Source organism: Pteropus medius, unplaced genomic scaffold, assembly GCF_902729225.1.
Source record: "Pteropus medius unplaced genomic scaffold, Ma_sr-lr_union100, whole genome shotgun sequence".
Lineage (NCBI taxonomy): Eukaryota > Metazoa > Chordata > Mammalia > Chiroptera > Pteropodidae > Pteropus > Pteropus medius.
In genome coordinates this window covers 3,539,829-3,562,104 of record NW_024351648.1, presented here as the reverse complement: position 1 = coordinate 3,562,104, position 22,276 = coordinate 3,539,829, and the positions used below count along the sequence as shown (strand labels likewise).

Below are 22,276 nucleotides of genomic sequence, written 5' to 3'. Positions count from 1 at the left end.
GCCAAGCCCCAGGTCGAGTCAGGGGCTCTGAATAGCTGAGGTGTATGTGGAGGTCACCCGGTCACCCCAGCATCTCTGCTCGTCATCCATCCTCATCTCTGTTGACTCACCTGCGGCCACATCAGTGAGCCAGGACGTGGTCTGTCTTGTCCCAAGCGTGTTTTCAAAGCGGTTGTTTGATGTGCACCTGAACGTTATTTCACAGATAAGAATGAAAGGGGCCCACGTCGTAAAGGCCCGTGACCTTGAATGGTGGGGTGTTTCCGGTGTGTGGGGGGTGGCGGCCAGATCTGTGCTCTTGGCATCTCAGGTACGTGTCAAGCCTCTGCCTTGTTTCCGCGCTGGACACAGGTGCATAGGAAAATTCCTTACCGAAAGGGCTGTTGGGATTTACAAGTTCTTGCTGTCTCTGTGACCTTGCGCCGTTTCTGGTTTCACAGAAGCCTTTGTGTCTCGGTCCTTGTTGCTGCCTTCAGCCTCGGCCTGTAATCACGGGGCGCCGGGGAGGGGCTGCCGTCCGGTTCCCAGGGTGTGCTCAGATACCGTGTCAGCCCACGTGCGACAGCACGGCTGCGGGGGGCCGGGCCAGGGGGTCCCGAGGCGTGCTCAGCTCCTAATCACGGCCTGCACTTGAATCTCGCACTTGACCCTGATGGAGGCGGTCATCCCTTCAAGCTGCTCACCGTGGTGTGTTTTAAATGGGCCCCCGTTTCATTCATGTGACGCAGGGACTTGGTCGAGTAGGTGCGTGTGCTTTCCAGTTTTGAACTTGAGGGGCTGTCAGCTATAACCTTTCAAAGCCAGAAGCACCTAACCTTGAATCGGTTCCAGGGTTTGGGGAATGGGGGAGGGGCAGGGGAGGCCCTTACGAAATAAAGCGTTGGTCGAGGACACAATCCGTGGCCTGCGACAGAGGTCTTTAGTGACCTCTTCGAGGAAGGAACGGTGACCAAAGGAGGACCTCAGGGGTACAAGTGGCTTTGACATCCTAGGCGCACGTGTCAGTGATGCAAAGCACAGCTAAAGAAGGCCGTGCATTGCGGGGGGTGACGTCGCGATGGACGGGAGGCGGAGGCACGCACGTCTTGACAGCTAACAGAGAGAAGGAGCCTTTTAGCTAAGGGAAGAGAGAAGAAAATGCATGCCAGCGGAATCTGCGGACGCTCGGCCCGCACGTGGAGGGGGGAGCTGGGGCGGGCTGCGTCGCTTCTCTGAAAAGCAGCGGATGTCCACTGCCAGGGTCCCGCGTGGGGATCCTGCGGTCAGACCTAGACGAATGGACCGATGGTGGTGAAAACGAGGGAAGGAGAGGAGGACCTTACAGTGTCGAGACCATCGCTGCTGTTCTGTCTTTGGTGTGTGTGGGGGGCAGTGTGGGTCTGCGCGGGCTCCTCGGCCACCGTCATGGACGTCTGGTCTCCTTAACTGCCGTGGGACATGGAGAAGCTGCCAGGCTTCTTCAGTCTGATCGACTTTCGTTTGACTTGAAAAATTAAGGCCGTCTGGACTCTTTTTTGCTTCTTTCTCACAATCCTCGACGCTAAGCTGTGGACTCAGTTTCTTGGTTGACGTAGTCCCTCGTGGACCGTTGGCGACCCGCATTCCTAGTGGACGTCATCTGGCGTCGTCCTCCACTTCACGGGTGACCCGGACGGGGGCCGTGGCTCCCAGCTGCGGGGATGGTACAGAAGCTTCGTGGGCACAGGGTGTTCAGAGCCTCTGGTCCTCAGGCTCCTTGACGATAGGAAGGGTGACTTCCAGGAGGGCCCAGTGGGGAACGGGGATTGTCCCAGGCTGGGTGGCCGGAGGCTGGCCGTGGGACTCGACTTTGCCAGAATTCTCTTTCATATCTGTCCTGCACTGAGTCACCTCCCCAGTGGCCTGGTAGTGGCCTTGTGATGGGAGCCACCTGTCGGATCTCTGCTGGTGACCTTTTCTGTGTCATTTCCGGTGACCGAATGCTGTAGCGTCTCTGAAAGTCATCCCGTAGGTAGTTCTCTGTCTTTTTTAAACGACGGAAAAACCCACCACCAGCCCCCAAACCAACTGTCTTTCTGCCGACGAATAGACAGCGAACCACGAAGAGCAGGAGAGTTTTGGTCAGTGCTCTGGGAATGCGTAATCCATTTTAAGGAAGATTAAAAATTAGGTATCGTTCTTACACGCGAGCGTCACTGTCAGATAATCCAGCATGCGAGCATTCGGCGCTGTGCAGCATTCGATACGTCTGCTTTGTTCAAGAACAGCGTCCTCAAGGTCAAGTGTGTTTTGGCTGTGCTACAGGGTTCTGGAAATTCCCAGGAGAGTAAGTTTTCTGTTTGTTATGTAAGCCAGCACGAGCGACTGGGTAGCGGCTCCTCATGTATAGTGATGACTTTTCAAAGGCAATCGAGTCTAAAATTTAGCTTTTTAAAATTTCGACTGTTTAAAGTCAGGCTGTTGCTTATCTTATTACTCCATTTATTCAAGAAATCGTTATAGGGCACCGCCGTAGCATCTTAAGCCCTTTACAAATATTAATTTGTTTAATCTTCCGCCTCATTAGGTGAGTAAGTACTGCTCTGCCTACTTTACAGATGTGAAAACCGAGTAACATAGTAGCACGTGACCGCGAAAACACAGCAGGTGTTCAAAGTTTCGCGGTCAAGAATGGAGCCAGTGCGAGTTTCTCTGTGTAATAACAACAAACATTCATATTTATTGAATATCTACATGTCAGACACTTTTCTAAGTGCCTTGCGATGTGTTATCAGATTGAATCATTCCGGATAGTGTAAATTAAACGGTCAATAAGACCGTAAGGTGAAGATGTAGCTTGCTTGATGGAACTCTTTTAAGTACCTTTTGAAGGGTTTTATAATTTCCTATTTACAGATGAAATTAACAGGCTAATCATCCTTCGCTATTTATTCAGGCAGGCTAGCTTCTGAAGGGTCCCCTTAAAGTTTAGATGGATAACTTAATTGAATTGCTTAATATATTTGAGATTAACAACACTGCCTTTCTTTTTAATTATATAATCCAGATAACAAGGAATAAGGCTAATAGGAAATGTTCAGGACAGATTTGTGCAAACTCTTGCGTAATCTTACTGAGCGATATAGAAGAGGAGATTTCGATGAAATGAAACATCATTCTTCCTAGGTGAGAAGCTAGACTGTTATCTACCAATGTCACTTCTCCCGAAGTTGATTTATAATTTAAAAAACAATTTCGTTGCTTCTCCAGTTTGTTTGGAGCTTGATCAAATGATTCTAAAGTTTCTCTCGAAGCTTCAGTAGGTGAGACGAATTTAAAATTTTTCGAAACGAAAAAGAGGAGTGAATCGTGCTCGAGGTATAGAGTGGACTCGTTTGATCATCGTTGTAGAATTAAATGCTCCCTCAGAATTACTGATGTGGAACATCAGATTGTCTTAAATCCTTTAGAAAATGTTACCTGTAAGGGAAACTCACAATAATTGATGAAGACTCTGCTTATAACATGTGGGACCCAGTTTCTCAAGTTTTCAACTTAGATTTATTCAACCGAACTTTTGGCTGGAGTTTTAATGTTTCCCATGCTCTTCTGAATGGAAATAGTGAGTTATCACATTTACTCTATCTGAGTAAATTAATAGTATGAGCAGATCGTGGGGCAAATGTGGGAACTACTTGGAACTTTATCTATCTTGCAGATTTTATAACTCCTATTTGCATATGCAGGTCACGTGCTGTTTACACGTGGGGAAGAGCTCTGTGCTCTCATTGCGACAGGAGCTAAGGCCCTATTGAGTGTTGAGTCCATGTCCTGTCTTGGACAATAAAACCTTGGGATATTGCAAAAGCAAAGGAATCAAGTTCGGCGTTTCTCAAACTCTGAGCATCTTCTCATGCCCTGGCCAAGCGAAAGGCCGATTAGTATATTCCCTTCCTGTGTATGTTTTAAACAGCATTTCTCAAACCCATGGGAGCGAATAACTTTCCCGTTAACACATAAGGTTCCTTAACAGACTGTGAGTTCCTAGTCTAGTTACTTTTCAAGAAGAAGCAACTCAGTGGTAGATTTGTACAAAAACCTGAATCTGTGCGTTTTGGGATGATACGAAAGGAAGTAACTTTTTTTTTTCACCCAGTTGAATTAAGTGGAAAACACATCTTATTTTAATCACAATTAGTTAGAAATCTAAATTTGTGTTTAGATTTTTTTTTTTGTAATGAGAATACATTTCAAATGTCTGTAGCATAAAGGCATTTCTCTTTCACCCAACCAAGTTATTCTCCTTCTCCTTCTCAAGTGTTCATTCCAGATAACTTTGGAAATATCTGCTCACTTATTTACATCGTACATGCACATATTCTAATATATCGTTTTAAAGACTGAGATCGGATCATTCTTTTGCATTGTTCGGTACCTTTTTCAGCGTCATAATGTACTTTGATTATCATTTATTGTCAGGTCACGTGGCTCTACCTCATTATTTTTAACCATTGCGTAATGCCAGAACAATGGACGACAATTTCTTTAATCACTCCAAAATAGGCATTTTGGTGGTTTCCAGTGTTTTGGTATTACAAAGAACCCTGCAGTAAACATGTCTCGGATATGCATTCTTTTAGTTTAAAACAGTTTTGTTCCTTCAGAGAGTTGCTCAATAATTGGCTTAGAAACTCTTTTGTGCTAATTACTGGGATAGCTTATTTTCGAGTTCTTCTTTTAGTTTATTGTTTTCGTAGTATAAAACCCTAAACCATTCTAACCGAAACAGTCCCTTGGCTACGAATGCAATAAAGATGAGATTTCCAAATAGAGACTTAAAAGTCACCCTCTTTGGAGCTGTGACTTCCTGATGAAGTGATAACCCACGGGAGGAGTATGTTGTACATCTGGACGGTCCACGTCGGAAAATAATGTGATTTGCAAGAAGCTGCCTGTGTGCCGAGGCTGCTGGAGGGTGACAAGCTAACTTACTCGTGGAAAGGCTCTTTTTGGCCATTACTTTTTTTTTTTTTTAATTTTGAGATAATCGTATATCGATATGAGATTAATAGAGGTGATGCAGAGAGATCCCATGTAGCAGCTTCCCTCAGCGGTCACGCCTTGTGAAACCGTATTACGTATCAGAACCAGGTTATTGACACGGATACAGTCCAGATACGGAACATGATCATCACCCCGAGGAGAGTTTCTCCCGTGCTCCTTCACGGCGACACCTGCTTCCCCCTGCTACCTCGACTCCCCGCTTCACCCCTAGTTACGACTAATCTGCCCTCCACCTCTGAACTGCCCAACCGTTTTCCCGAATGGCTGCCCCGTTTTCCATAACCACCAGCTGAATGCGAATGACCCAGCTTCTCCCTCTCCTCCCCGGGCCTCTGGTGCTATTGCTGTTTTTGCTGTCTCTGCTCTGATAGATGTGGAGTCATAGTGCGTTGTGGTTTTCATGTGCGTTTCCCCGATGGCTAATGATGCTGATCACCTTTTCACGTGTTTATGTGCTGTCTGTACATCCTTTTTGGTGAAACATCTGTTCGTGTCTTGTACTGATTTTCTAATTGGATCGTTTGTTTTTTACTGTTGACTTTTCAGAGTTCTATATCCCAGAGACTAGTTCTTTGTTGGATATATGCTTTATAAATGTTTTTTTTTTTCCCCCAGTTTGGAGCTTGCTTTTTTATCTTCTTAAATAGGATTTTTTTGCCTAATGAAGCTTTTTCAATTTTGTTAAAGTCTAATTTACCATTATTTTTTCCTTTTATGGTTTGTGCTTTGGTCGTCCGGTCTAACCCCAAAGATAATCCATTTTGATAACTTTTGTGTAAGATGTGAGGATTAGGTTGAGGGACATTTCGTTGTTTTGTTTTTGTTTTGCCTAGCGATGTCTAATTACTCCAACGTTATTTGTAGAAAAAGCTATCATTCCCCCATTGAATTGCTCTTGCACCTTTGTTAAAAATTAGTCATGTGTATTTGTTGCATCTATTTCTGGTTTCTCTCTTCTGTTCCATTGATGGGAGTGTCTGTTCCTCTGCTAGGATCACACAGTTTTGATTAGTGGCGCTATCTAGTAAATGTTGATCTCATGGTAACTGATTTCTCCCACTTCGTTCTTCTTTTTCAAAATTGTTTTTAGCTATTCTAGTCCTTTGCCTTTTGCTATAAATTTTGGAATAGTCATGCCTACGTTGTAAAACGTCTTGCTGGCATTTTTTTTTTCCCAGGCATTTCAATAAACCTGTATATCAAATTGTGGGAGCATGGACAGCTTCACAACATTGAGTCATTCATTCCTTGAGTGCAATATGCCTCTCCATTTATTTTAGTTTCTTTTTGATTTTTTTTTTTTATTCTCATTTGGTAGTTTTCAGCACACAAGTTCTGTACATGTTTCTCAGAGTTTTACCTAAGTATTTAATTTTTTCTGTTCATCGCTAGTATAGCAAGATATCACTTGCTGAACTCACTTAAGTTGTCTTAAGATTTTTTTTTTTTTTGGTAGAATATCTTGGGATTTTTCTACGTAGTCAACCATGCCACCTGAAAAATAGGTACAGTTTTATTTCTTCTTTTCCAATGCGGGTCCTATTTATTTCCTTTTCTTGCCTTATCGCAGTGTCTGAATAGGGTGGTGAGAAAGGACATTTGCCTTATTCATGATCTTAGAAGGATTTCCTTTCTTTTTTTGCGTGTGTTTAAGCTAAAATAAAATCTCATCTTTTTAAAGACGAGGTAAGATCTTATTCTATTTCGAAACTTTTTCCTGGGACAGGAGCCTCCTGCCTTCCCGGCTGTTGTTAGTTCTCGGATGGCGGGGGTTCACGTCCCCGGCCGTGTCCTAAAGAATCGTACACCTTGATTTTCAGGTACAGCCATTCGAACAGGGTACAGTGTATTGAGAGGAAGTCGAGGAGTCGCTGGATTTGTGCGCTGCAATTTTGTTGAGGGAAATCGTACTGTGACACCTCTCTTTGGTACCGAGAGAATTTTAAATGTAGACATTATGCTCTGTAATAGTGATTTTGAAAATAAAGCTGTTTAATAGTCATGACAGTGGAATGTTACTTTTGAGAATGACGTCTTAAATTTGACTTTACAGATACGCTACGTGATAAGTGTGTGTAGTAGTTGAGATCGTCCATATAGAACAGACTCTCAGCATATTATCTATGAGACAGACCTCTTAATTTATTTTACTTGTATATTGACTGTAGAGTAGAATGATGCCAGTTATTTTATTTCTAAATAAGTGATTAGTTTTTTAAAAATTAAACTACTTGTGACTATAAAAAACAAAAACAGAACTTTCTCTTATGCTAGATAGTACTAGCTACTAACTGCTGCCCCATTACAACACCGTGATTTAATTTTAATCTAGTCTACAGGAGTTAGTATAGCCTTGATATAGGTAAACTATTATTTTTATTAGGAGCCACTCGATAAATTTTATGGAGCATACTGATGTTATTTCTCAGAAAGTGCTTTTGTGACAAAGTGACTTTATATATGTTTAACACCACTCTCTACATAAAATTCCTTCCTTCTTTCTAGGAGAGGTTTGAAGTTATGTACCGAAACAGTGTGTACATACAGCTTTGGACTGGTCCGTCACATGTAATATAGCAGTTAAGTTCAATTTTTAAGTATGAAAAGTTTTTCTCCGCCTTGGGATTAGTTTAGGTACGGTACAGAGATCTGTCATTCTAATGATGGCAGTAAGTGGAGGGGGAGTTCAAAACAGCCGAGAATCTGTTTTTTGCTTTCACTGCTAGGAAGAATAGCATCAGAATGAGACACCCACGTAGGTGGTCACAATTCACCCAAGTAACTTACCTGGTGAGCAATTTAGGCCAGGACAAGTCACACCTGGTCATGTGCCAGAGGTCAGGGTCTAGTTGATGGATATCCTTTACTTGAGTTATTGTAATGCTAATCACTTATCATATAAAGGTGCATTTTTATAACATGTGTAGTATTTTGACAATGGCAATTAAATTAGAAGGTGTACGGATGTGTGTGTGTGTGTGTGCACGTGTGTAGAAGGGGACAAGCAATTAAACATGGGAAATAATTCTTAGCTCCTACTAGTTTGTAATTCTATGATTACAATAATAAAATCCAGTTTTGCGGCTGAAATTGGGCTCGATTGGTTAGTGTCTCACAATTCATCAGCGTGACATCCTGTTGCAAGGAATTTAATCTAATTTCCTTATCTCGAGAGTGTTTTTAGAAACAGTACAGTGTACATCTAGTTTGTACCAGGAATTGAATGGACCCCGGCAGGTACTTCGAGATTCTTTTTTGATTTGTGAGTTTTTTCATCCTTCTTTCTCTCTGATGCTACAATTCTCTGTTCCACTGTAGCGTATGAAAGAAAATAGTGTGCATGCACTAAATTCGGGAGCATCATGTAATATTGTCACTAGAAAATATTCACTGATTTTAGTGCTAGGTAATCCAGAGTTAAAAATAACGTCCTTATGGGGAGAGGTAGCAAAATTTACATTTGACGACTAATCGTAAGGAACATAGTGTCAATCAAGCCTGAGAGGTGTGGGCTTTGGGATCAAAAAGATTCTGTGGCTCCAAGAGATTTTACAGAACTTGTTGGAGTCCTCAAAAGGGCGTCGGGAATAAATACCTGTAGAGGTATTTTGAGATACTGTGGGTAAAGCAGTCTAGCCTATTATTATACTATTAATGTTAATATTCTATAACCTAGGTCGTTTTCTCTTGGGGCTCATTCTGGCATGATTCCTGCTCCAGGCAATAAGGGAAAGGGAGGCAGGCAGCATGATCGTGTGAGCCATCCCCCTCCCCCCAAATAGTTCTCTATTGTGAAGGAGAAATGTGGATATTGAGTTATGTTAAAACGAAGCAGACCTACATGACTGCGAGCTGGTGGAGAAGGTGGGCTGGGTGTGCTGAGCGCATGGCTGGTGGTGGCTGCCTAATCCAATGATGGTTTCTCAGAGCCCAGCCTCCCAGCTGCTGCCCATCTGCCCCCCCCAGACCCTGTTTCTCTCACCGTCCCCTTTCTGTGCCTGCCCCGGGGCCGTCCTAGAGCTCCATCCACACATTCAAAGGCTTCAGCAAGGACAGCCCCATTAATCTCAGGCGTCGAAAGCAAGTTGTCAAGGTGTCCAGGTGAGTGTGAGGTTTCCCAGCACGTTACGACCCTGGTCCGGGTTTAGTTCGTTCCAGCCTTTCTGGGCTGGCCCCTGTTTGAGGCCAGGGGACTTAGAACAGAGTGACAGAAATGTGAAGGTGTCACGTGGGTTCCTTAGCTCATCTCACTGAGACAGAATCATTATCATTGTTGCAAACGGTCCTTACTCCGTGGTTTAATTATTCACCAGAGAGTTAACAACTTTTTTTTTTTTTTTAAATGGAGAAGGGAAAAATAAAACTCTGGACGTTTCTGAACAGATCACCCACTCGAAAGCAAGCGACTGGCTGCTCTTAGAGCGTGGACCCTGAGAACACGGTGATCTCCACGCTGACTCTTAAAGGCAATGAGGAAACCTCTCTCTTTTACACGCGTTGGGGAAAAAGTCCAGGTTTACACGTGTATTTCACGCCTTGAGCTCGTTTAGGCCGTGTCCCCGGTCACACGCAGATCGAGCCGATGCCTGTAGCCTGGGCGGGGGGAGGGGAGGCTGGGTGCTGGGCAGTTTGAGAGCCACCTTTGAAACGTGAACCCTCCCCCTACCTGGGGGTGGAGGATGGAGGGCTCCCCTGTCCTGAGTCACACACAGCTGTGCGACTCCACGTGCCGCCAGGGGCCAGGACTCTCTGTCCTCTGTCCTTGCCTGGATCTGAGCAGGAAAAGTCACCATCCACACCACCCTCTGCCAGCCCGACTTTTCCACGTGCTTTTCTTAGAGGATTGGGTGGAAAGTACCACCCAATGGGTTGGCACTTTCCCTCAGATGAAATACCTTCAAACGAATCCGAACGGTGTCACTCTTAAAACCACCCAGCTCAAAACTGTGACAATGTCAGGTCGACCAAACCCAGGAAAAGGTGTATTAGGAAATGGAAGACGGTTAAAGGAGAGATTTGCTTTTCATAATCCAAATAAAAAATGTACCTAGCCCCCCGCCCCCCACCTTCACTAGTACCTTTGGAAAACAGTCATAGAGTATACTATTTTTATTAATCCTGAAAAAGATGACCCCCTCACCTGCAGCCCAGGTATATTTCTATCTCAAATGAATCCGACGCTGAAAACAGTCTGCAGAAACTTCTCAGATCCTCAGCTCAGAAAGAAAGCATTGGAATACTCAGCTGTCTGTGCTCACGCTACATCGAGGGGCTTCGGGTAGGAGCAAACGTTTGATGCACCCCGTGAACGAATGGGTGATGGATTTTCAACTGAAAGCATCCGATTCTGTGCCACCGCCAGTGAGAAAGGAATCTGCTCACCAGTGCGGATGCTGTGATCGCCCTAATCCTGGGGTGCAGGGGGGCGTCTTGGACACGGAGGATGTTGCAGCAGGAAGTATAGGGCTGTCTCCTCGGAGAGAAGCGAGAGACAGTCTCTGAGTCAGGAGCTGGGACACCTGAAGAGTCAAAGACAAGAGTTATCTGTCTTTATATATATAGATATATATAGATATATTTAGATATAGATATAGATATATCTATATCTCTCTATATAGATATATATAGAGAGATATAGATATAGATATAGATATAGATATATCTATATATATATATATCACACACACTCTTCCTGTTCTGAGCCCTGTCACTTACCCATGATGCTTTTTACTCAGAGATACCAGTTCTGTTTACATACACCGTCCATCTCTTCTATTAAAGGATTTTCAAGGCATTTATCTAATAGGAATCTCTGTGCATTTTGTTTTGTTTTGTTTCCTGATTGCGTGTAAATAATGAAGTCGACTCTGCAGTTTGTGTAAATCTTCCAACTGTTTACCGCTGGCCTTGGCGGGGCTCATGCTGAGCCCGACAGCTCGGGAGGGTGGGGAGGGACCCTCCTTTGCCCAGTGCTCCCACCGGTGCTCAGGTGAGAGGCCGTGCCAAAGACACCTCTCTCTCCTTCTTTTCTCTCTTCTGCCTGATATTTTCATGTTGTTGTTGTTTTTTCCTCCCGCAAAGCAGTGAGCTTCATGTTTATTCCTTGCAGTTTTCAACAGTTACTTCTAGCATCCATTTCGATTGATGAAAGCAATTAAATCACCTCTGTGCTCCGTACTCAGTGAAATATCATTTTCTCTAACATTTAAATTAGAAACCAACCCGTTTTACCGTGGCTTTTTTTTTTTTTCTCCCTTTTTCCTTCTTTTTTTTTTCTTTTTTTTTTTTTTTTTAGGTTTCCCATCGTAGATCACGCCAGACAGAAGTGCTGGGAGCACACGCCCGTCCCCTCCTCCACCCTGCTTTTTCTCCAGCCGCCACACTTCCTGCTCATTTATTTTCTAAAATGAAAAAAAAAACAGAAAAAGACAAATGGTGTGCAATCCTGAACCTTCAGTTCATATCACCAGCTTTGGAGCCATTTTACTTAGGTTTTGCCTTCTTTATTTATCTTTGAAAGAAAAAAAAAAAAGACAAAAAACACTCCCACTGTTTACAAGAACGCATTGCTCTAGGCCTGTGTAATTGCCTCGGCGACACGGTTTTCCAGTCGGAACCACAGCGGTGATAAGGTTGATGTCAGCTGGCTGGCCTGTTTTTATTGTTGTTGTTTGTTTGTTTGTTTTTAAGGCAAAACTCCACGACCTTAATGAAGACCATAGTCACGTTCATTATGGAGATAGTATGTTTTTCAGAAAGTCACATGTCGCAGTTGCAACATCTGTCACTGAGATCTGGTGTCCACCTCCCTCTGCTCACCACCTCCCACCTCGCTCCCGACTTCTGGTCCTCTCCTCGGAGGAGGTGGTCGTCTTGGGTTTGAAAATGGACAATTCCGTACCTTACAAAGAAGGCGGTATGCCGTTTCTTAAATGTAATTCTATGCAACTGTGACTCTAGAGTGGACCTTTAAAATTACGTCATCAAACCTATTCCTGTTGGAAAGGTGCTTTTTAAAGTGGATAATCTTACAGCTAAGTGAGAAAAAGGAACCGGGCTGTACAGGGGAGCATGTGTTCTTGAATCACGTGACCAGGGCGGGTGACCCGGGGGCTCTTTTGTGGCCTTGGGAGGGTCCTCCACTTTGCTGAGGGGAGCCTGGGGGATAAAAACCATTGGTCAGAGAGGGGGCACCTGGGACTCACAGAAAAAGAGGAAAGTCCACACCCCAGAAACAGCCGAGACTTGCTGTGGCTGTGCCCCGTCTGCCAGCATTCACTGTCTATGACTCAGCCAGAAGAAATGTATACGAACCATTGAGTTTCCGTGGCTAGTGTTCTGGGACTTTGTCCCCTGAGGATACTCTGTGAAGGGACAGGTGGCTCTGTTTTCCTAGGGTTTCGGAAGGGCTGGGACAGGTGACGGAGGAAGAAAGTGTCGGGCAGTGCAGGAGGCATGGAACTCGGTCATTCCGGTGTGCCCCATGGCTTGGTGTATCTGGCCTTCTGGGACACTGTGTGCCGCGATGCGTCAGGCGCCAGTGCATCAGGTTTGTCTAAAGTGAGGGGAGCACGTGGGTGACCTGTGTTCTTGCTCAGAAAGGTGGTCATTGCCTTTTTTGTTTAAAAGCAGCATGTCAAGGAGCCCTCAGGGTCATTTCTCTTTTCCTATCTACAAATCTGCAGAGAGCATCGTAACTTGCCCATGTAAGCACATCTGGGGAGGCTTATCTCGCATTTATTTTGTGCTGCGTAAAGATGCTGAGGTGCAGTGGGCCATCGAGGGTAGCCTTGGGCAGGGACCTGGGCCTGGAGCCTCCGGGCCTTGCCGTTTTCATTGGCTCAGCAAAGCCCGTGGCGTCTCTGGTCTTTCCCATCCCACCGTTAAGACCTGTCTTTGTGCCCCGAGGGGAGAGAGAGAAAGCAGAGAAGGGGTTGACCAGAATCTTCCCTTCACAGAGATAATAAGAAAAAAAAAGTTAACAGCATTGAAAACAAGTATACAACTGCCACCATCTTAAACTTTGTTTTTTCTTTTCACGTTGAATCATATAGTCAAGCTTATTAAATTACGGAGATTTTACTATCCTGAGTATGTGTATTCAATTCGTTTACCTTATAATGCTTGAAACAAAAGCAGAGAATAATGTCGGTCAAAGAAAAAGGAAAGATCGTTTTCCTTTTTCTTCTGTGAGATGCCTCCTAGCTAGATATCTGTAGTTGCATAAAAAACGATCTCTAAGCCTTCATGAAGCTTCTCACAAAACATCTCAGATGGTTAGATGGCGATGGCTTCTTGATTAGAAATTAGTTAACAATGCCCGATGACTGATAAATGCGAAGACACATTCTTTCGATGCCGAGAAAGCCTTGTGGGTGTGGCCATCCTTGTTACAGGCTGTTCCACCATTTGTCACAGGCAACAAATGTTACTCTGGTATCTCAAAGGACTTTAAAAAAAGCAACAATGAACTTACTTTGTAGCGTTGCCTCTAATAATCTATATTTAAGTTGTTATTTTTAAATCGAGGATTAAATTTAGGAAGGAGTTTACTTTGTATTAAATTTTACTCCTAAAAGGATGAAGCCAAGAAGATCGGGTGATCTGTTCAGATTAAAATCCTTGTCTGTGACCACCTACCGTGTCACCTGTGACTTGTGACCCGTGAAAGAGGAACATTTCCAATCTAGAGTACCCGTTGGTATCGCAGGTGGACAAATCATTTTGCCATCTGATCAAAAAGTAAAACGTACAGATGAATCTTGGAAATAACTCTAGGGAAGGAAGCCGGTCACACAAGACCACCTATCACCTAATCCATTTTGAAGTTATAAGTGGGTGAAAATTGCTGTGTGACCAGTGAAGGCCGAGCGTATTTTAGTAACCGGAGTGATAGCGCTGTCGTGAGTGAAACTTCACAGGCACGTGTGACCTGCACGATCCTGGAGTCACGTGGCCGTGGTACACAGATAGAGGGCGGCATGCTTAGGATCTCTGTTGTTTTACACAAATACAAATGGAGAGTTTCAGCGTCCATCTCGACACAGATTCTCACCCGGCAGAGGGTGAGGTGGAAGGTGTGGGAAGGGCGGCTCAGGGTTTATACAATTTTCCCCCTTTACAGGACCCCCTGGGCAGTTAAGAGAAAAATCTCTTTTCATCCTCCGTATTACCTTAAAAACACCCACATTTACTTCCCGGAGAATATTCAAGTCACGTGGCTTTCGAGCGTTTGGATTCAAGGTCTGAACGGCTGACAGCTCTCTTCCCTCTGTCCGTCCGTCCCCTCCTCCCCACCTCGCCATTTATTTGCGGATCTCACTGAGTGTTTAATTGGTAGAACACTGTAAATGTAGGAGAGGTGAAATCTAAGCCTTCGCACGGCAGTGCTCAGTCTCGGGGAGAAGGCAAAATGACCGACATCCACACACATACCCATCATTATGTGAACTTAGCATGTGAGAGGCATTTTCATTTAATTCGAGAATATATTTTGGAAATATAGAAGACAAATTCAAACGAATCTTTCTGATTTTAAAATGCATCTTTTGATTTGATACCTATTTGTTTGAAAAGAAGCTTTTAAAGTTATTTAAAGTTTTTAAAATAACCATCCCAATGGCTAGTTATTACTCAGGTTACCATAAGAAGACCATCCTGGATGGTACAAGCTGTGGGATCGTGTCATATATATATATATATTTTTTTTACGTTTTAATTTCAGTCTTTTTTATTAACATTCTTAAGTGGGAATCCAAATCCCAAAGCCCAAATTTTGAACAATGATCCTTCTTAATTATGAGACGTTTCCTTGAATTTACAATGCTTTTCTTTTAGTTAAGAGTTTGCTTTAGTATTTTGGATATTTCGTGCCAATATTCTGTGCTTCAACAACAAAATATTGCGGGGGTTCAATAAGAGTTGGGCGTTGACTTCTTGTGAGTCCAAATCCATATTTAAGTTCAGCAGGCGTTTGAACTGAATGTGTCTGTGTGTTAAAACTCTGTAAACATGTGTAGCTTTGTCATTTCGTATTGGTTTATTGATTTATTTTTCGTCCTGAAAGGCTCCAGCCTGTCTGTTCTCTGTGGATAGAAGGCTGGCCTGTTTGCCAGGGCTGCTTACTGCACGGGAACCTCTGGGGGTGTGTGTGCTGTGTCAGATATTCCTATCTGTGAAGTCACCCCAAATTCTCTTGCACTTAATCATACACTTCCATTAAGAGTTCAGTGTTATATGAAGTTTCCTTGTCAAAGAAGATGAGTGTTTACTCAACAGGCCCAGTCATTGACAGATGTAGAAATTCACAAACGGCAGAAAGTGTCCCTTAGAAGAAAGGAAAACAGATTATTATTATTATTATTATTATTGTTATTATTATAAATCTCATATTGTCAATAAAAGAATCCATTTTAAAAGCATGGTCAAGCATTCGTAATGAAAATATAGGCCTTATAATGTTTCAGGGCTTATGGAGAGCCAGCTTCTATGTAATCAAATGCTTTTAGTCCTGCTATCACTGAGTCATAGGGCTTCGTGCTGCCTTTAAGTCATGACGCGGGTTACGTCCAGTTTTAGCAGCCGTCACAGTACATTTTTCCTTAAAAAGGAAAGAGACCGTATCCTAATGCTTCTTTATGACAGAACACCAGAAGATGCTAGCCTGTTAAAATGACAGTTTCGATGCCGTCCTTTTGGTGGAAATATAAGTGAAGGGGTGAGTTGTCTATTCTCTCCCTTGCTAAATTCTTACAGCTTAGCAGATAGACTCTGATGCGTAATCATTTAAGAAAGAAATACACTTTGTCCCATCACTCCGCCTTACGACGGCGTCCATTGTGTAATTCACACACAGAAGTCTGTAGGAAAAGGACAGTGTTAAGACCCTTTTATTTAAACCAAGAAAAAACTCCATCCTAAGAGGAAACAGGCCTTGAAGGCGGAGAGTTTTGAAGCGCACGCACTTATTCCTTTGCTAAGATTTGAATGGCGGCACTTTTGCAACAGGGGACCACGAGAGAGAGTGATTTTAGATGGGACATTTTAGGATCTGAGATGTAGCGAGGGGCATGGCGGTCACCCGGTCTCCGGACTTAGGTAATGGCCATGATAAGCATGCCCTCTCTGCAGTCCAGTCCAGGAGGAAGCCCTGTGGTGTGATGTTGGTCCCCACCCAGCTCAGCTCTGCCACCGGAAGACGATCACCAGCTGTGCACGTCTAAGGTGTGGCACGCTGCAGGCTTCCTTAGAAAAGCTTGGTCTAGACTTCCATCGTTCTGGGTTCCTGGCCGTCGCTTTGGGTTTGATGAGGTGACTCTCAAAAGTCCTTTTCAGGTAGAATCATTGTCACGCCAGTTGTCTGAGGTGATTGTCCCCGGAAATGGATGGGCGTCTGGGACATTCTTTGTCCTTGTCCGTGGCACTGCTCGGGTTGATAGCGTGTGAGCAGGAAAGGCACAGGTACAGGAGGAGCCTGTGCTTTCAACAGCCCGATGGTTACGAAATGGACTCAGTCATCGCTTAGGGAAGGAACCGTCGCCATTAGGCAGGAGGTGTTCTGATTTGTCCATGACAAGTTTCGTTTTCCAGGGGCTGTCCTCCAAAGCATGCTTATGTCCAAGGACCACAGACCCCTGTACAAAGGTTGGCGGGCGTTTGCTTGTCACCGAATCAGTCACGGACTTCAAAACGTCATCGTTTCAGAGGCCTTCATCTCCAGTAGATTGGGAAACACTGAAAATACCACATGACCTTGAGTCCTCGGCCTTGTGAGGTCTCCTTGAAGTCAGAACCCCTGTTTTTTTGACCCTCACCGTTTTAGACTTGAGAGTTTGACCTTGCTCTGTGGACATCAACATGTGTACTGTGTAATCTTTGACCTTCTGCCTTCTGTTCCAAACTATGACCCGATTGTTTATATGTTAGCGTTGCTGTCACTTTGGACCAGAAGCCATGCATCTTCCCCTGACCTTCACCTCACTGCGGGTCGGCTTAAGGAAGAATCTGGATTTGCTGATACATTAGCCCCGAACGATGTGGAAATTAACAAAGTTTAACCCTCAAGTCTATAGGTAAAAGTAAAGGGGGAAAGAACGCAGTTGTAAATTATTTGGGAAATAGTTAAAAGGTAAGTTTATATTTAACTCAAGATCACAGAAGTGGGTGGAAGAGGGTAACAAAGGAGAACCATTCAGAAAACTCACTTTAACTCGTATACTGTATTTTTTTTAACTTCTGGGCTCGGGTAAATAGTCGTGGATCTTACGTCTTAGGAAACAGATCCACCCGTATTAATTAGTAAGTTAACATGTTAACAGTATACAAATTATGTTAGAATAACGCGTTTCTTGAAGACACGATCTGACTTCAAGAAGCACATTTTACACACATGGTTTCCTGAGCACTGTTGCTTCTAGAAGGAACTTTGCCAGATGTTTGGGGTAAGCCCTTTGCACGTGTTGTCCACACTGTCTTCTTAGTCCTTTGAAACCCCGATTTACATTACTATTGGCGGACAGAATAACCGGATCACATGAGGTGTTTGCAATGTACTTTTAGAATAGCTTACACCCGAAATGCTGAAGATACTGAAGACTGGCACTTGTAGCTCCCACGTCTAGTTTGTATCCATCTCTGCCTCGGGGACGGGCTGGGTGCCCAGGGGCCTCCCAGCAGGCTGGACGTGGCCCCCGAGCTGCCCAGCACGGGAAGAGGGCGCTGTGGGCCGGGCATTGCACAGGGCGTGGGGTGCATCAGCGGTGTGCTGGCTGGTTGTGGTAGACACCCCGTGCCTCAGGGGGCTCAGGAGGAGGGTGCAGTGAAGGTGCCCGGAGATGTGTGTGTGTGTGTGTGTGTGTGTGTGTGTGTGTGTGTTTCCTTTGCGGTTTGTTGTAAAAACCCAGCTTCACACCTTTGCACAAAGCGCAGTCTGGTTGAGAGGGTCACCGGCCCGGGGTGGGGCGGGGTGTTGTCACAGAAGATAGAACTTGGCAGCTGAGCATCCATCCGTTTCTTCAGGAAATGCTCGCTGAGCCTCTGACCTGCGCCAGGCGCTGCCGCCCTGGAGCGGGGAATTCTGCAGGGAACCAAAGAGGCTCCGACGGCTCGGTCCTGGGGTTGACCTCCCGACGGGATGTTCGCTGTTCGCCTGTCCCATCGCCTGACTCCCCCGCAGTCTCTGAGCTCCACCTTCACGGTCCCCCTTAGCTGCTGATGGCTCCTGCCTCCTACCTGGTGACGTGAATCTGGATTTCTTCGCTTATCATTCCCTGACTAACCTGCGATTTCGCTTACTTAGTGAGGACGCCTTTCGTGTATTTCCTCCCCGTGTCCCCCCCCCGCCCCCCATTTCCAAGGGCGGGGATCTCATCTTCTGTTTTTCTGACGTGTGGCTCCTGAGCACCTGCGCAGGGCCCCAGTCGGCGAAGCTTCGGTAAACGTTGGCCGAGAGCACGTTCTCAGCGGGTCCGTTTCAACACTCTGACCCACGAATCCCGTCGGAGCGTGGACACCGCATCCGACTCACAGAGCCGCGGCCCCGGGGTCTCTTGGGGCGGCTGAGCCTGCATCCGCCTCATCTGCGGGTGCTGGTCCTTGAGCCAGCCCCCCACATTCTTCACCGTGCTCCCCCCTGCTCCGCGCGAGGGGCGAAGCACCATGCCCACCCCACAGAGTCACGTTTTCATGGTTCCTGGCTTCCCCGTGGTCACCGTTCAATGTGGCACCTGCTTCGTCGGCGACCTCGCTGACCAGGGAAGTCACCCGACGTCTTTGCCGCGTAGGAAATGCACCCCAGGCTTCGGGAGTCTGCTCCCCGTTTTCAAGTGGCCGTCACCCCGGCTGCTGCAATGACCACTGTAAAGGCCACTCAGGAGGAAAGGGGGCCTGACGGCCGGTGTTTGGACAGGTAGCACCGTGCAGGGGCCGCTGGCTGTGCGTGGAGTTGGGTGACAGATGTCAGGCCGTTATTCAGTAACTCAGATTTGTTTTCCTTCGTGCACAGCCCGAGCGCTCCCAGCAGCTTCCGGAAGCGCTAATGGATAGGTGAGGTGTTGTCAGGTGCTCCAGGTGTTGTGTTGGAGGACAGTCTTCAGGGTGTGTGTCCCCGGGGTCACACAGAAGAACCTCCCCAGCCCCTCTCTTATATCTGTGCTTTTAGTTTTTAACGAATGTCCGTATATGCACCATAAAAAAAATAAAAATAAAAAATAAAAAAAAAAATGGCCCAGCTTTCTGCTGCCCTTTCCCAGGGGTGGACCGAGCCAGATAACCTTTCCTCAGATAGAAAGTCTAGTGGCAGAAACAGACAGGAAACAAGTGACAGGACCCCACAGTGATAAGGACCGTGAGGGGAGAATGGAACCATAAGTGGCAGTGGGGCGACTCTGGGTCCGGGATCTCAGAGACGGGCTCTTGGGCAAGAGGGCGTGGGCCCCGGGAGCAGGAGTCGGCGGGAGAGGATATGGGACGCGGCAAGAGACGAGTATGAGAGGACGTCTCCGAGGCAGGGAAGATCTCGGGGCGCGGGCAGGGCCGCTCGTCCCCTCCCGCACATCCTGGGACTCGGCCCCGGCCGCACCAGCGCGGGAACAGAGTCGTGGGGAAAACGGAGACTGGGCCCTCGTGAAGCTTTCGTCGAAGGAGGGCGCCCTCTTCGGGGGCTCAGAGAGGGTCTAGTGAGGTGGCATTTGGGCAGAGACCTAACGGAAGGGGAGCAGCCGGGTGGAGGTCGGCCGTGGAGCAGCGGAGGCCGCGGCGAGGGCCTTGGCTTTGATCCTGGAGGGCTCTGAGCGGAGGAGTGGCTTCAGCTGGGACGACACACTGGCTGCTGAGAGGACCACGGACCGCAAGGCAGGGACAGGTGCAGGACACACAGGAGGAGGCGGCTACCACAGGGTTTTAGCCCGGGATGGCGGGAGAGGCCGTGGGGGGGACACTGTCGGGGTTCAGAAGCTGTGGGGGAGGCCGTAGGGGGAAGCAGGACTGGCAGGTGCCTGTGAGATGCATATGGGACAGCAGAGAAGGAGGGAGAGACAGGTCCCGGGGCCGCAGCCCCGTGAGCCAGGGACAGAGGACAGAGGGTGAGCAGACCCGATTCAACGATGGGTGTCATTTAGGAGAGTTGCCAGATGTTTGCACAACCACGCCCACACCCGAGGGCGTGAGAAACCATTAGACGATTAACAGGAGACAATTTAGGTATTCAGATCTCGAGACATCTGCATCCATTATGTGGCTCACACATCCCCTCCTTCCACGGGCCCCCCAAAAATGATCTCAACTTCGTTTCTCTTACCTGTAAAGCGTGGTCACGGTCACAGAATAACTACAGAGACTTCACAGGCCTGTAGCTCTCAACATAAAAGGACTCACTCAATGGACAGAGGTTTGAGACACGTTTTTTTGTTTTTTAAATTGCTGTGGCTTCCACGCCATAGCCACTAGAAGCTCCAGGTGATCTCCGTAAAGCCTGGCATCGTTTCTGTGCGACTTGTTTATTTTGCTCTCGGCTCGTTATCTCGACATTTTTGCCTTTGAAGAGGTTATACAATTATTGTGATATAATCACAGAGCGGGTATTTCACGAGATCCACTTTCTAGCTCCAAATTATGTTCTCGTTTCTTTGGCCGTCAGTCCCGGGGCACAGGGGGACGGGGGGTGGGGGCTGCCTGGGGCGAGAGAATGTGCTAGGAACGTGTGTTTGTTTTACTGCGGGGGAGCGCCGAGGGCTCTGTCACAGTCTTGGGGTGCCTGGCAGAGAGCGTGTAGAAACAGGAACCCCTGGTCCCCAGCCCCGCCGAGCAGGAGGCTATTCTAGACGGGCGGCCGTGATAAAGTCAGCATTTTCTGGAAATGGAGCAGACTGCTTTCTCCACCTCTGAGATTTTGAAGCCCTATGCGTGTTTCGTGAGAGTTGAGAGGATTGCACTTAATAGCTCTGATCATCTCACGTCCGGGGAGAATTTATGTCTCAGTTCGCGGGGAGACGGCTCTGGTATTAGGGCAGTGAGAATGGTTTTATCCTCGCCTTCTCTGCACTTGGTTCCTGTTTCATTTTTGCGTGAAAACCATTCTTGATAAGTAAAACCACGCTCTTGTCTCGAAGAAGGGTTCCGAGTGTCAAATATTCGGTAGCCTCTCATTTATCAAGTGATTTCCGATTTTCCTAAGGGACCGTGTGCCTTCGTGGGATCATCTCTTTGCAAGAACCAGCCTCCCCAGGTCTGGGAGGTGGTAGAAGATGCGGCACCAGGATTATAGCCGTGGAAAAAGGGACTTCGCCAAGGGGACTTTTTCTGGGATGCAACGATCTAGCTATCAATCGTCGATGGGTTTGGTTCGTAAATTTGAAAAGTCATATTAGGAATTAAAGTTCTACCTTAACACCTACAATTTCTAGCAAGGCTGTATCAAGTTCGAGTGTGGGAATAGGACTTTTAATAAAAAGCAGACGATTGAAAAGGCCATCTCTTTGGGGAGAGTGTGGCCACCCCCGAGGCCGATTTGGCCATCTCGAAAGACACCGCAGCCCGCATTTGACCAGCCAGGAGGAACCTTTGGTTTTTATTTTTCCTTAGGTTGTTAAGTGACAGGGAGGTGACTCAGCAGATGAGAATTCTTTTAATCACAGGCGGGGTGTGTCAGCCTCACAACTGCCACCGACAAAGGGCTCTGCACCCCGCCCTCTGTCTGTCTGAGTGACAGACCAGGAGACCGAGGAAAGCCAGAGCAAATGTCCCTGGAGGAGGCACCGTCCCCGTCCAGGGAGCCTCTTTCCTTCGACTGTTCTTCCCTGTCTCGTGGGGAACGCGGACACAGATCCAGTCCGGTTCCTGGCGCTTTTTCGTGAATGAGGTCCAGGAGCGGGGAAGAGGGCTTCCATTACACCAGCAGTCAGGTAGCACACTTCATTCGCTCCCGGCCATCTCGCCGGGCTTTATTTTAAAAAAAGAGTGTGCATTTTTGGTGATTCGAGTTAGACTTCTCGCCCGCTCCCCCCATGCCCGTTGAGAAATCAGAACGCTGAGCGTGTGAATGCATCCATATTTATTTTCTGTGAGTGTTTGTCATTTAGTCGGGGGAGAGGGTAAGACAGGTGAGCTGGCAGAAGGGAAGGGAAGGCTTTGTGGTCCCTCGAGTTATTTCTCTGCCCCCATGCCACCTAAGAGGAGGCAGGTGGGGTCCCTCGGCCCAGAGCTTGGAGCTTTGAGGGAGAATGCTGATGGGGGGCGGGCGGGGGTGACGGCTGCCTGG

At 46.6% G+C, this 22,276-nt stretch overlaps 1 protein-coding gene across 3 annotated transcripts in view; it reads left to right on the top strand.

Annotated features, from left to right (window-relative positions):
* The window catches only part of LOC120587335 (insulin-like growth factor 1 receptor), a 122,823-nt gene extending 100,925 nt beyond the window's left edge, over positions 1-21,898 (top strand). The window contains exon 3 of one of the 3 annotated variants that reach the window (XM_039844065.1): positions 21,194-21,898. In XM_039844065.1, the coding sequence (XP_039699999.1) occupies positions 21,194-21,393 (200 nt within the window). In that variant the 3' untranslated portion in view covers positions 21,394-21,898. Of the gene's footprint in view, positions 1-9,370; positions 9,483-21,193 lie in introns of those variants that run through there. The other 2 variants (XM_039844067.1, XM_039844066.1) reach the window with 2 other exon arrangements.
* The last annotated feature ends 378 nt before the right edge of the window (positions 21,899-22,276 follow it).